General features: G+C 39.3%; 1 protein-coding gene across 2 annotated transcripts in view; it reads left to right on the top strand.

Moving 5' to 3' along the window:
* Nucleotides 1–14,076, top strand: part of VWA8 (von Willebrand factor A domain containing 8) — a 422,826-nt gene that overhangs the window by 365,496 nt on the left and 43,254 nt on the right. For both annotated transcript variants that reach the window (XM_089668819.1, XM_089668820.1), the window contains exons 40-41: nt 5,531–5,687; nt 10,883–10,991. In XM_089668819.1, coding sequence (XP_089524945.1) covers nt 5,531–5,687; nt 10,883–10,991 — 266 coding nt within the window. The remainder of the gene's footprint in view (nt 1–5,530; nt 5,688–10,882; nt 10,992–14,076) is intronic.

The following is a 14,076-nucleotide window of genomic DNA, read 5'->3' as shown; positions in this document are numbered from 1 at the left end:
GAGTCTGGATCTGGGGGAATATCTCTCCACCTGAAGGTGTTGTAAACCCTTTGCCATAGGTTGGGGATGCTGGATATGGATTTTCTGGCATCCAGAGCCATTCAATGACAAACTGAACAGGTTTGTCTTTAAGTCCAAGGACCCACAGTCCTTCGCAGTGGATGCTCTGGTGACATCATGGGATCAGTTCCACCTGATCTATGGCTTTCCACCTTTCAGAGATGGAGGGCATTTTGGTAATTTCCATTACATCAAACTGGCACAGGAGCACGGGGTATTCTGACATTCTCAGGCTTCTGACAGACTGTCTGCAGGCCCTCCATGATCACCCAGACCTTTGGGTCTAAGGTCCAGTACATCATCCTGCTTCTTGTTTGCTGACTTTAACAACATGACTGTTGAAGCCCAGGTGCTATAGAGCAGTGGCCATTTGGTCATCAAAAACCTCTTGAAGGCTAGGAATCTGACTTCTTGAAAGTCTGCCATCGCACCTGCAAATTCTACTTTGCATGGTGTGAGACCAGGAAATATTGTCCTTGGACGTGCTTCATGGCAAGCATCCTGTCCTTCCTCTAGTCTGGTCTAGATCAGAATCTGGTCTTGAGTACCATTAAGAGACAAATCTTGGCCTTGGCCATTTTGCTTTAGAGAATGTTAGCCTCTCATTCCATGGTTAAATAGGTTGTAAAGGCAAAAGATTTATTACTTTAATGCTTTCTCTGGGGTATAATTGGTCCTTCCCTGAGTTAATTCATTGTAGATGCAGTGAAAGGAAACAAGCAGGCTGTGAGAGTAACATGTCTGCAGATCTGAAGCAGACCCAATGGGGTCTATTTACTAGCCAGGAGGCTTAACAGCTGTTTGCTGAACCTTTGCTTTTGGATTGTGATCTTTAGCCCTGCGTGGGAAATCTGTCTTATGCTGGATTTTTTGTGTGTGTTTGTTTTTTTGTTTATATTTGCCTTGAATAAAGGTGGATGGGAAGCCCTTAACCTTACATGCAGCTGGGTTGACCTCTCTGCAAGCTCCACTTGAAGCTGAACCCCACAATCCATACTTTTAAGTTGGTTCTGGCCAGCTCAGTGGATTGCTTCAAAAAAGGCCTGGATTCTTTCTTAGATACTCAGAATATAACTGGATATTAACATTTATAGGTAAAGTTGATCCAGGGAATATCCGATTGCCTCTCGGGGGATCAGGAAATAATTTGTTTCCCAGCAGGTGCAAATTGGATTGTGCTTTGCTGGGTTTTTTGTTTGCCTTCCTCTGGATCAACTGTGGGTATAGGATTATAACTTTTTGTTTTTTTTCTATGGTTGAACTGGATGGACTTTTGTCTTTTTTTCAGCCAGACTAACTATGTAACTATGAATGTTCAGACCTCTACCCAACATCAGTTTTGGGTTCCTTCTTGACACGTTTGTTATATGGGACTGTTGAGTTTGTTTTGCTGTGTTGCCCTCCTCTCGGTTGAACTGCTTTTGTATGTCCCATGGGTAAAGACTAAAGTTACTTTGTACTGTACTGTACAACTAAGAAAAAAGGATGTTTGACTTAAGCAGGCCATAAATGATGCAGTTTTTTTTTCTGCAACCACAGGTGAGTCAATATTGATGGGAGAATCCCTCCTGTGGAGCTATTGTGTTCTTCCGGCATGGGGGTATGGGGAGCCAATGATTACTGCTAGCGGCTATAGCCACTGGCAGTAATTGCATGCTAGAATTTGGACATGCTGGTTGTACCCAAGTTGATTGATGGATCGACTACGGTACGATCCGCCTGCCAATAGATGGATTGAATCATGGCCAGTCCTTGCTGTACCAGACAAGATTCGATCCATCTAGGGCTGGCTTTACCAGTAAAATCTGTTTATGGGAGTACAGTACAGGACTACCTTCTATTCTTTATGATCTCCCTACAAAACCGAGGTTGTTTGGAAGTGGGAGAAGTTAGACAGGGGATGTCCCTGCAGTGTCCAGTCACCTGAAGTTAGGTGCATATAACCCATGGTCAATGACTAAAAACCCTGTGTTCTGTACTGTACTCCAAGTAAAGTATTTTACTTGTAAGTCATCCTATTTTATTAGGAAAGGAGCTACAACCTGTAGACCCTTAATCTTTGTACACACGGGCCGAAAATCGGCCAAAAACATTCAGTGCCGCTGGAACTGGATGACTTTTGGCTTGTGTGTACAGCGCCTTGTTTGACAAAAGCTGGTCTCATGACCAGCTTTTGTCAAATGAGCATGTTGAAAAACCATTATGCAATCAGTGCTCGCAGCCAATAGCTACGTGCACTGATCACTGTGTTGGGATGAGGGGGCAGTCCCCCTGTCAATACAAAATAGCTCAGAGAGAATGACAGAGGGTAAAAAGTGGGTAGGGTTCCGAGGATATTAATGGAGCTTGAGCAAATCTGGTCATGACTTAAATGTGTTCAAATATAAAATTTTATAATGTTGAGCGATATGGATAAAAGTGACAACGCTTGTATGACCTTGCCGTTTTACCCTTGGTAACTGAATCCAGACAAGTATAATTTGCAGAAGGTTATGTCATATCAGATGTTTTACTAATTTACATACAAATCATTTGTTCCTTGCCCAAGTTGACTATATTTGACAAGGTCCGCAATCTTTCATCTCACAAAAGAAAATTTCATAAACTTTAAAGCTAATCTACTGGGTACCTGAACAAATGGTTTGACATCGATCCTTGCAATAAAAAAAAACACAAATAGCAGAAAATATTTTTTCTGTTTTCCATAGCCCTCGTACAGCCATTTATGACAGTTGAAGGTGAACTCCAGCACCAGTCTAGTTATGTACTTACACTGTGAATTGGTCATCAATCTCAGGCAATAAGGTCTCTATTGCGTTGCACAGTGATGGCAATCAAAGGTTTGACGTGTTTACAGTAGTATGGAGCCAACTTTATTGCCCAGTCTGAGGCTAGGAGCAGGTTGCTGACCAGGCTGTAATATGTAACTCAAGTAAAAGTAAAGTCACCAGCCTGGCTATGCTGCCTGATCTCACAACTGGCTTACATATCCTGTCATAACTAAAGCACCATATCTTTATTTTTTTCAGCTATGTTTTTTGTTGTTTTTCTAGACTTAAAGGGGTTGATTTACTAAAGGAAAAGTGTATTTCCACTTTCGCAACCAAGATGGGATAACACCTACTTTGTTACATGTCCCCATTCACATAGCATATATTTTTACATATTACAGCTTACCTTTTTAGATGCTCTGTTTTGGACCCTCCAGCATGGAAAAAAATCATAGGTAGTTCCCTTAACCCTGTCTACAGGTAGACCTTCATTACAAATTGTAACTAGATTTGAACAATGTCTGTCCTAACAAATTGCCAAAGGTCTAAAGGCTGGGCATCTTGCATTGTATGTTAATGAGAACAGATGTGGGACAGGCTCACTCTACCATTGTTCAAAACCTTTGCATCAGCCTTGACAAATCCCCCTGAGAAACATCTAAAATGTTAGAAATATTTAACTACTTGCCCCCTGGACAATACTAATATTTCTTTCCTACTTGTAAAGATATGCATTTTGTTGCTAGAAAATTGCTTAGAACTCCTAAATATTATATATTTTTTAAGCAGAGGCCCTAGAAAATAAAATGGTTGGTGTTGCAATTTTTTATGTCACAATATTTGCGCAACAGTTTTTCAAATACAATTTTTTGGAAAAAGTACCCTTTGAGGATTCTTAGTGAACACAAACGCATTGGATGCAGCTGATCACATCATTACCAGGCTCCCTGATGGGACAGGATAGGCCTGTAAAGGCAGTGGTGGGGGGAAGGGACCCCCTTCCACTGCATGTAAAAGTCATACAGTGGTTGTATAGCCACTCGGATCACTTATACATTATAAGAAATCTCTGGCGCAGAGAGTGATACCAGGATCAAGTTAGTAGTTGCAATTCTGACCCTGTATAAACACTTTAACTGGAGGCTATACTGTATGTGTGTATATATATATATATATATATATATATATATGTGTGTGTGTGTATATATATATACACAGCCTACAGGCGGGAAGTAGTTAAAAAAGAAAAGTTTTTAGCTAGAACGCAAAACAAACATATACTGGGGTTTTCTCTAAATTGACTGCAAAAGTGGAAATACGCTTTAAGTGTTAAATGAACATTTGTGGAAGATAAGAGAGTTTCCTTAGTTATTCCGTAGAGTTCATATTGACATATACTTATTACGTGTGCTCACCTTGTTAGGGTCAAGAGTAAGGTCAGTAATTCCTTTGCTTTTGGCATTCTATAGTTCAGACTACAGCTGACACTTTCAGTTTGTATGGCTGTCATTGTTCTGTATGCTGTATAGTCATCAGGGCAGTATCTCTCTTCAACTGTCCTTTAATTTAAAAATATTTTGGGTAAAATGCACATAGTAATAAAGGAATATACTACACATCATTACATATGAAAGATTGTTAGGAAACTGACTTTTTTATTTTTTAATGAACCATATCAATCATTGGGTTTGTAGTCTGTGACAGAAGAGATTTATCATCATATCTTATGTACCATTCATTGGAAGTATTGCAACATACAGTGTTGTGGTACCTGATATGGTCATATTCTGATGGTGTACCTGAAAGGTGTAGGAATAAGCTAAGTGTATGGGTAGAGAGTGATGGCAATCATTGTTTGATGGTAGAAGGGGGTAGGTAGTTGGGGTAGAGAGGAGTAGGGGAGGAGTAAGGGGTGAAAAGAAGAAGGTAGAGAGAAATAAAATTAAAGAAATGAGAATAGAGGATTAAAGGAGTTCTATAGCCACACCATACACCTCATGTAATAACATTAGCTTTGTAATAGCTACACAAAAATAGTAATATTTGACAATTCAATATAAACCTATTTGAAAAATCTCCTTTCATGTTGTGAGTTTTGTCTGCCTGCTAGCCATCTCTTACCAAAACTGCCTGGATTCCCAACATGCTTTGCAGCTTCTCCTTTGCTCTTTACCTTCATGTTCTAAGGACTACATATCCCGTGGTACCTTGCTATCTCTAAGCAGTGATTCCTTTATTGAATCTGCCTCCTGAAATACTTCCTCTCAGCATCTTTGTAGTTCAGAAGGTAGGCTCTGTGAAATGTGTGACACAGCAGTGCCTACTCACAAGGCATAGTGAATGTATGTCAGAGAATCCAAGGAAGTAAATATGTGGGGATCTTCACAAAGAAAGTATACAAATTTTACAATTGTTCAGATTAATGTGAGTTGGCTACAAATAATTGAAAAACTATTTGGAAATGATTATATGATTTTCATTTTGATCATAGAAACGCTTTAAATAAAAAAAAAAGTGGTGATGGGTGCAGGGTAGAACATTGGCTGCCAGCTTTTTTTTAAATGTGAGAGAGTTTATTTCTCCAGGTTGAATTTGAAACATTTTGATGTATCCCAAACATCGTACTCTCTTTTCTTGTAATCAATATTTACTCACTATCTTACACTTTTATACTAGGCCTATTTTCTGTCATTTTCCAGGTGGCAGAGACACAGCAGGACTGGGTGGAATGGGTGGTCCATATCGCCTGGATGCAGGACACAAAGTCTACCAGGTGTCACAGGCTGAGAAAGATGCCGTACCTGAAGAAGTTAAAAGAGCTGCTAGAGAAATGGCAGAGAAGGCCTTTAAACAGAGGTAAGTGTGGCTTTTGCAGGTAAGAATGCAAGTGTATGTAAACATTCTACATACATTGGTACTTTCTCCATATTACTTTGTTAAACTTTTTCTTTAACAAAGGTTTTCATTAGTATATAATATAACATATACATACAGATATATATACATACAGTTGTGTTCAAAATAATAGCAGTGTGTTGAAAAATGTGAATAAAGCTCAAAATCCTTCTAATAGCTTTTATTTCCATACACCCAAATGCATTGGGAACACTACACATTCTATTCCAAATCAAAACATGAAGAAAAATATATCAAATTTGTGTTGTTCCTCTAAAAAAATTGGAGAAAAGTGAATATTAGACTGTTCAAAAAAAAAAAATAGCAGTGTTTGTAGTCTTCTTTACAAACTCAAACATTCACTATATAAACTGAAAAATGTTTGAAGATTTTGCTTTCCTTTGAATCACTTAATTAATATTTAGTTGTATAAGCACTGTTTCTGAGAACTGCTGTACATCTGTGTTGCATGGAGTCAACCAACATCTGGCACCTGTGAACAGGTATTCAAGCCCAGGATGATTGGACTACATTCCACAGTTCTTCTCTATTTCTTGGTTTTGCCTCAGAAACGGCATTTTTGATGTCACCCCACAAGTTTTCTATTGGATTAAGATCCGGGGATTGGGCTGGCCACTCCATAACGTCAATCTTGTTGGTCTGTAACCAAGATGTCGCATGTTTACTGGTGTGTTTGGGGTTGTTGTCTTGTTGGAACACCCATTTCAAGGACATTTCCTCTTCAGCATAAGGCAGCATGACCTCTTCAAGTATTCTGATGTATTCAAACTGATCCATGATCCCTGGTATGCGATAAATAGGCCCAACACCGTAGTATGAGAAACATCCCCATATCATGATGCTTGCGCAACCATTCTTCACTGTCTTCACAGTGTACTGTGGCTTGAATTCCGTATTTGGGGGTCGTCTGACAAACTGTCTCCGGCCACTAGACCCAAAAAGAACAATCTTACTTTCATCAGTCCACAAATGTTGCACCATTTCTCTTTAGGCCAGTCAGTGTGCTCTTTGGCAAATTGTAACCTCTTCAGCACATGTCTTTTTTTCAACAGTGGGACGTTGCGGGGGCTTCTTGCAGATAGCTTGGCTTCACATAGGCGTCTTCTAATTGTAACAGTGCTCACAGGTAACTTTAGACCTTCTTTGATCTTCCTGGAGCTGATTGTTGGCTGAGTCCTTGCCATTTTGGCTATTCTTCTTTCCATTCGAATGGTAGTTTTTCGCTTTCTTCCACGTCTTTCAGGTTTTGGTTGCCATTTTACAGCATTTGCGATCATTTTAGCTGAGCAGCCTATCATTTTCTGCACTTTTTTCTGAACAATGTCTGGAACGACCCATTTTCCTCAGAATTTCAGAGAGAAATGCACTGGAACCAGTATGTACAACATTTGCTGCCTTCCTTCCTTAAATAAGGGCAATAATTGCCACCTCTTTTTCAAAGAATGAATGACCTCACTAATCGAACTCCACACTGCTATTATTTTGACCATGCCCCTTTCAATTAGTGATTCAATTACACAGAATCAGCAGCATGCATGTCACAACTGTTGGGTCTGTTGGATTTCTATTACTCTACTACACCTGCTAGTAAATTATTTGCCATGTAGAAATATCATTTCTACCAAAAACAGTGATTGATCAGGTTAGTGATGTCTGACTGCTATTATTTTGAACACAACTGTATATAACATATACATACACAGCCAAATAACTGAGATACCAGAAATATGTATACAATATAGTACAAAGTACAGCATAAAATCATGACAAAATAAGAGAAATAACAATGGGCAATTGAAGGTCAAAAGAAAATGGACCAGGGTATGGAAGTGATGTTCTGGTCCTCGTAGAAATCAAACATAAAGACCAGTAACAACTTAAATGTTAGAGGTGGAACCAGAGGGCATCAAGCCTTAACAGAAAAAAAAATACACAAAGTTACAGTATCTGTTCGGCCCTATAGCCAATACGGTATTGTTAAACTAAGGCATTCAAATAATTTGTATAAAAGAAGGATCATAAAGAAGAAATAGAAGGAAAGCAGAAAGGGAAGAGAGGCAAAAAGAAAAGAGAAGGTAGAGGAGAAAGGTTCATTCACACCATGGTGTAAATCGGCAGCTATCTTCCACTCGCTCCACAGGAATTTAGCTAAATTAGTCAATCTCCGCAAACATACAGAGCACAAGAGACAGTCAGCGAGGCACGTTAGAAAAGCAATCTAAATGAAAAGTGCCGTTAGCATGCTTACCTACGGCAAGCTGTCACTCCCATGGCGCAGATGTTGACCTAAAACAATAGGAAAAATAGAGATGAGAAAGAGGAAAGAAGGGGGAAGGTGGTCTCAGAGGATAATGTGTTTAAGGGATCACAATATCAGTAATGTATGGTGAAAGCGTGAAGGAGAAACCTATGATATCCAGTGTTGCCAAACATGCAGGAAGCGGTCATGAGAGTAAGACAATATACATGTCAGTTTCTCATTGACCATTATATCATTCATGTGATGTTTTACCGCTTCAAAATTGAGAACTGAGGTTTTACTTTGTTAAAATGTTTTAAAGCTTCAGTTTACACAGTATCTACATTCTACATTTAAACATATCTCATCTGTAAAATGTTTAGCACATTTGGAAGGCCTCAGCTTACTTATAATAAACCCGTGTGTAAGCATAATCATATCTGTATCTGTTAGGATAATTTAAAGGGCTTCAAATTTAAGGTGTGGACACAATCTGTCATACACCTAAGAGTGATGATGACAAAGCTGTGACTTCTCAGAGAACTGTACATCCTATATTAAAAAGAATCCTCAAAGTGGAAAAAGCAGCATAGACCCATGTGACGCTGTTCCTGTTTTTCTACTTAGATCAGGGGTGTAAACTGGTGGCCCTCCAGCTGTTGCAAAACTACAAATCCCATCATGCCTCTGCCTTTGGGAGTCATGCTGGAGCTGCAGGGCCGCCTGTTTGACACCTGTGACTTAGAGGATTCCTGCTGCATATGTTCCGGGCTAAGTAAGAGCAGCAGAATCAGCTGTAGCTAAGCAAATGTAAAGATCCCCTCTACAGAGTGCTGGTGGCTGCACCAGCTGCTCAATATAGAGTTTTTCTGCTGCCTGATGCTAAACTGCCACCCTGACTGCTCTTTATTGCATCCAGCATGTGTAGATCTGTCAATCTCAACTACACCCCACTAATTTCAGCCTAGGGGGAGTAGTTCCTCTGAATGACAGGAGCCACCTGGCCAGCTTACTCCCTACTAACAGTAAATCCCTCCACAGCCACCTCACCATGGCTTACAGGCTTCCTCCTGGCCACCTCATGCCCCTCAAAGAGTGCATCCCTCCCTGGCCACCTTTCCCAAAATTCACAGGAGATTCCTCCCTGACACCTTACCACAAGCTTACAGTGCATGCTTCAGCAACCACTTCACCTCTTGCCCAAAACACATCTTCCTTGCAAATTCAACCCAGCTTACAGTGCATTCTTTTCCAGCTGCCTCACTCTTACCACTAACAGTCCATTCCTTCCCAGCTACCTTGCTCCCTAGTCACAGCACAAGCTTCATGACTGCCTCGCCCTCACAGTCACTCTCTTAAGGCATACATTGCACAGTACATAACTCTCAGCCATCTCATTTTCTGCTCACAGTGCATTTCTTCATGCCAACCAGTAATAACCAGTCCCCACCATTGTAACCACCTCCTCTGCTCCATCAGTGCAAACAGATTTCTGCTCCTTAAGTTTCCCCTCTGATGACTCTGTTCCCTTCCACTTACCCATTGTACTTTGCTTTGACAATCAGCTCCATCCCACAAGTGTTCACTTTGCTATTTCTGAACCCCTGCCACCTGCACTCTACACTCTGCTCTGACAATAAGCACCACCATACAAGTGTCCACTCTTCTACCTCTTATCCCCCACCACCAACACGCTTTACTCCACTCCACTCTGACAATCAGCTCCACCCCACAAGTGTCCACTCTGCTGCCAATGATCTCCCACCACCAGCACACTACTCTACTCTGACAATCAACTCCACTGCTTGTTATACCCTACCAGCTGTACTATATACTCAACTCTGACAAACACCTACAGAGTTTTTAAAATGATGTCTTACACAAAAGTGTACTTCTGTGCATTCCAAGAAGTCCAGATTCCAGTAGTGGTAGAAGATATATGTGCACTGTGAGAGCTAAAGTTGAAAAGAGGGATAAAAGTGTAGGTTAATGTCTAATGTTGCTCCACACACTCCTGTATCCAGACTTCTAGGTTCTATTACTGCATTTTATGTTTCCATGATTACATCCTTTATGGCATCTTGGGGTGCGACCCCCACAGCTAGCTGTATGTTATCTTGTTTAACTCTAAAGCAATAAAAAGTGTTGGCAATATGCATAGCTTTCTATTGTATTAATTTATTTAAAGGAGTTTTGGATGGATTGAGGTAGGGTTTGAGCGTTCATCAGGTCTTTAGTGCAGTCTGTGACATGACAGTTTCTTCTCATACCTATAGTTGAGGTATGACCATTGGGCCACTTCTGTGAGCCAGACATTATACTGTAGCTTCCATTTTTGTAAATAATACAGTTGCAATGGGTTTTCAAATAAGTTCAGGGACAGTTGTCTTTGTATTAGGGCTGCATATTGGTGAGGGGCCTGTAGAAGATGTGTTCACAAGAAAGAAAACTGTTAACATGTATGACATTTCATTTTTGTGGTGCAGCGCTGCAGTAATATTAGGCTTCTTCCGTCACTTGTATATAGTCAACCATACCTGAATACATACTAGGTACTTGAATGTTATTTTAACTTTGGAATGGTATTTAGTGTGTGTAATATGAACTGTTTCACTTGAAGATGGATTCCCATATAATTTAAATCTCTTACTAGAAAGGCCATTGGAGGCCAAGGTTAGTCTCTGTCAGTGTACAACATGGGTATGACAGTAGCTAACCTTCACTTTGGCAGTACACCTTGAGAGTAGTGTAATGTGCTGCTGACTTTTCCTCAACTATGCAGATTACCTACAAGGAACTAGCTTCCAGTTGGGATTTCAACCTGCATGAGTTTTACATTTAATGGTTTGTTATCTTATTATTGCATGGTCAGTAACGTTATGCATTTTCTTTTTAGACTGAAGGAGATTCAGATGAGTGAATATGATGCAACTACATATGAGCGTTTCTCAGGGGCGGTCCGCAGACAAGTACAGTCTCTTCGAGTCATTTTGGATAGTTTGCAGGTAAACTACTATAATACAGTTTAATAATATGAAGAAAAATGTAGGTATATATAACTAAAACAAGGCATGTGTTTCTAAATAGTTAAAACTTTGAACATATCCATAATGCAAAGCGCTGAGCAAACTGTCGGTGCTATATAAGTCCTGTATAATAATAATATTAATGCATACAGTAATTGCTGCAAAATGGTCGTGAACCCATTGAAATTATGTAGACTTCTGCATGGTTGGTTTATTTTATGGTATAACAATTTTCTAAGTCATAATAATTATTACATGTAGTGTAGTAATAAAGGCAGTTTTTTTCAGCAACCAAATTTCACATTGTTAACACACTGATTAATAAATTAGCCCTGCAGCTCAATGATCTGAGATTAAAGTGTTACTAAACCCAGCACCCTGCATTTACTATATCTGGTCTCCCACAGTACACGGAACATGGAAATGCAATTATTTTAGTAAATATAAACTGCTAAATACCTTTTTTCTTAGGCAGTGTATAGCAGTCTTCTGACTTCTATCAGTTTCCAGCAGAGCACTGGTTAAAGCTTGTAGGAGGATGCAGAACCCCTGACCTCTGTCTGGGCAGTACTGATTGGCCCTGAGCTGATCGCATGAACTCTCCCAAGAAAACAAAAAAACTGTCTAGCAATACACACTAAATTGAGCATGTGCAGTGTCTCCACACTATATGTCTTATTAGGAGATAGCAGAGGTTTAACGCCTTAGGTACCACAGTGAGTATAGCGAGCATGCTTTACTGCATATACAGACTGATTTTACTGTTGTGGGTTTAGTAACACTTTAAATCCTGTCTACATGGAGTTTGTACATTTTTTCTCCGTTAGGGTTCTCCCTAGGAGCTCCTCCCTCATCTGACAATTCAAAAACATAATAGTTGGGTAATGACCTTTCTCCTAAATTGTTTGTAATATGTGTGAATGTTGTGAACTCCTTTAGGCGACAGAAAATCTGTGTAAATGGTTCTATGTATTCAGTGTAATTGGTTCGATGTATTCGGTAAAACACTGTGTAATATGCCATCATATTGTAAACATAGAAAATAAAAACACATGGTTTAAACAATCACAGTCCTTGAACAAAGTTCAGTTGCTTGTCACTAGCAGATTGTGTTTGTTTATAGCCACAAATTATTTGAAGATTTGACTGTATTATGGGAGCCATGTATTCAAACAGTCAGATAATTCCAAACTGTTCAACAAATACTGTAGAATAGTAAACATAGGGCAGGAAATACAGCCTTTTTGATCAGAGGAACCAAAGTTCTGGTGAGAACCAGCCAGATCTACAGAGCAGCCGCATCTATCCAAGTACCAGGCAGTGAAAGTTACATTGACCAGATCTGACCAGACCAGTTGGATGACACCAGAGGTCCAGTGGTTTTTTACACAAATGCGCATAAAGATTGCGTATCTGGTGAGTGCGCAATCTTTACATTACCTATCACCTTTACGGTTCCACATATTGGACGTCTGAGGATCATCTTGGATCTTAAGAGCACCCCTTTATTGGACTTCTTCATTTTATTTGCACTTCTTCACTTTATAGCCACCATTCAGTGGCCTTGGTTATTAGTACACAGTCACTATTTATGTTTCTGATTGTGATTCTGAGTTTTATTATTATTGTTGGTTATATTGTATAGCGCTGCACCCCCTTTTATATTTACATCTTTGAAGGTTTTATATGGTACCTTTTTGGTGTACAGCTGCTATTTATTTTTATATTTATTCAAGCGCTCACTTACTCTGCTTTTAGATTAATAATCAAATCTAACATGTACATAACTAATATGATTTTTTTTTAAATTAACTGTTTACAGAAACATTACACACATGTAACTTGCATAATTATACATCATAATTTTTCATAGTACAAACATTCCACTGTGTAAAGTATTCAAATATTCATTTTGTAATCATAGATCTATTTTATTGCTGTTTTTTTTTTACTTCTCTTTATTGAGTTATAAAGTTAGGTAATTAGGTTACAAAATAGGGCCTATTGGGCATTCCCCATTTATTGCTGTCTTTACCAAACATTATATTATTTACTGTTTGAGATATCGTTACCATGTGTCCCCTCTCTGTCTTATTTTTTCAGTGTGAAATATTAGGTTTTATACACTAAGGACCCTAAAGACATCACCATTCCTGTTGATCATAGTAATCAATTAAATTCCATCTTTCATATCTGTACTGTAGTATGGAGTATTGAAAAGGAAAAGTTGACAATTTGTTAATAGTAAAAAGAAGAGCCCTTTATTCCAACAATGTCTACTGGTAGTACGAAAAATGGCCACTTCCCCAATCTATAACTGGCCTGCACAGCAAGGAGCACATGGAAGGGCGTCACATGTCAAACAATGTAAGAGAAAAATTACCAGCTCAACTTACCGACCAGCTTGCGAACAAACCGAATTGGCCTGTCTAACATTTTGCGTTAAAAATAGGGGTTTAGTTAGCACACATTTGCAAATACATACATAAGCTGCAGAACCTCTTCATGGCACCCCAATATTCTGCAGTTGCTAACTCTTAATTTTGAGAGCCTCCATAGTAGAAGCACATGTATAAATGGATAGACTGAGGGCAGGTGAGCCTGAGGGAGCCCACCCCTCCTTAAAGGTACAGGAGCACACTGGACACCCAGCATATAGCACAATGGCAGCCAGGGTGTCCAGTGCACCCCCTCACCAGCCCTGTTTTTGACGCCTGCTGTTAGACAGGACAATTGACAATTGTTTGCAAGCTGGTTGGTAAGTTGAGCTGACAATATCTACTGATAGACCTCGTATGAGGTCTAACATTAAACAACAGCATGGTATTTGTATAGAAAACCAGTGTCTCCTATATAAATAGAGGCTTTGTACTAAAGTAAGCATTTTAAATAATTTGAAAGTGTATACAGAACTTGTAGAAGTTGTAACCTTTGTAACAATAAAGCTTTTGACAGTCACTTTTTCTGACTTTATTTTTGTCAAGACATTTCTTTAAATATTCTTTAGCTAGGAATTATATTTCCATTTCCCCTTAACATAAAGTTAAAGGATAATCATAGTCAC

This window comes from Staurois parvus, unplaced genomic scaffold, assembly GCF_062004578.1.
Source record: "Staurois parvus isolate SC_StPar_1 unplaced genomic scaffold, SC_StPar_1.0 ptg000064l, whole genome shotgun sequence".
NCBI classification, from domain to species: Eukaryota; Metazoa; Chordata; class Amphibia; order Anura; family Ranidae; genus Staurois; species Staurois parvus.
The sequence above is the reverse complement of the archived record's forward strand: the minus strand, read 5'-3'. Positions and strand labels throughout refer to the sequence as shown.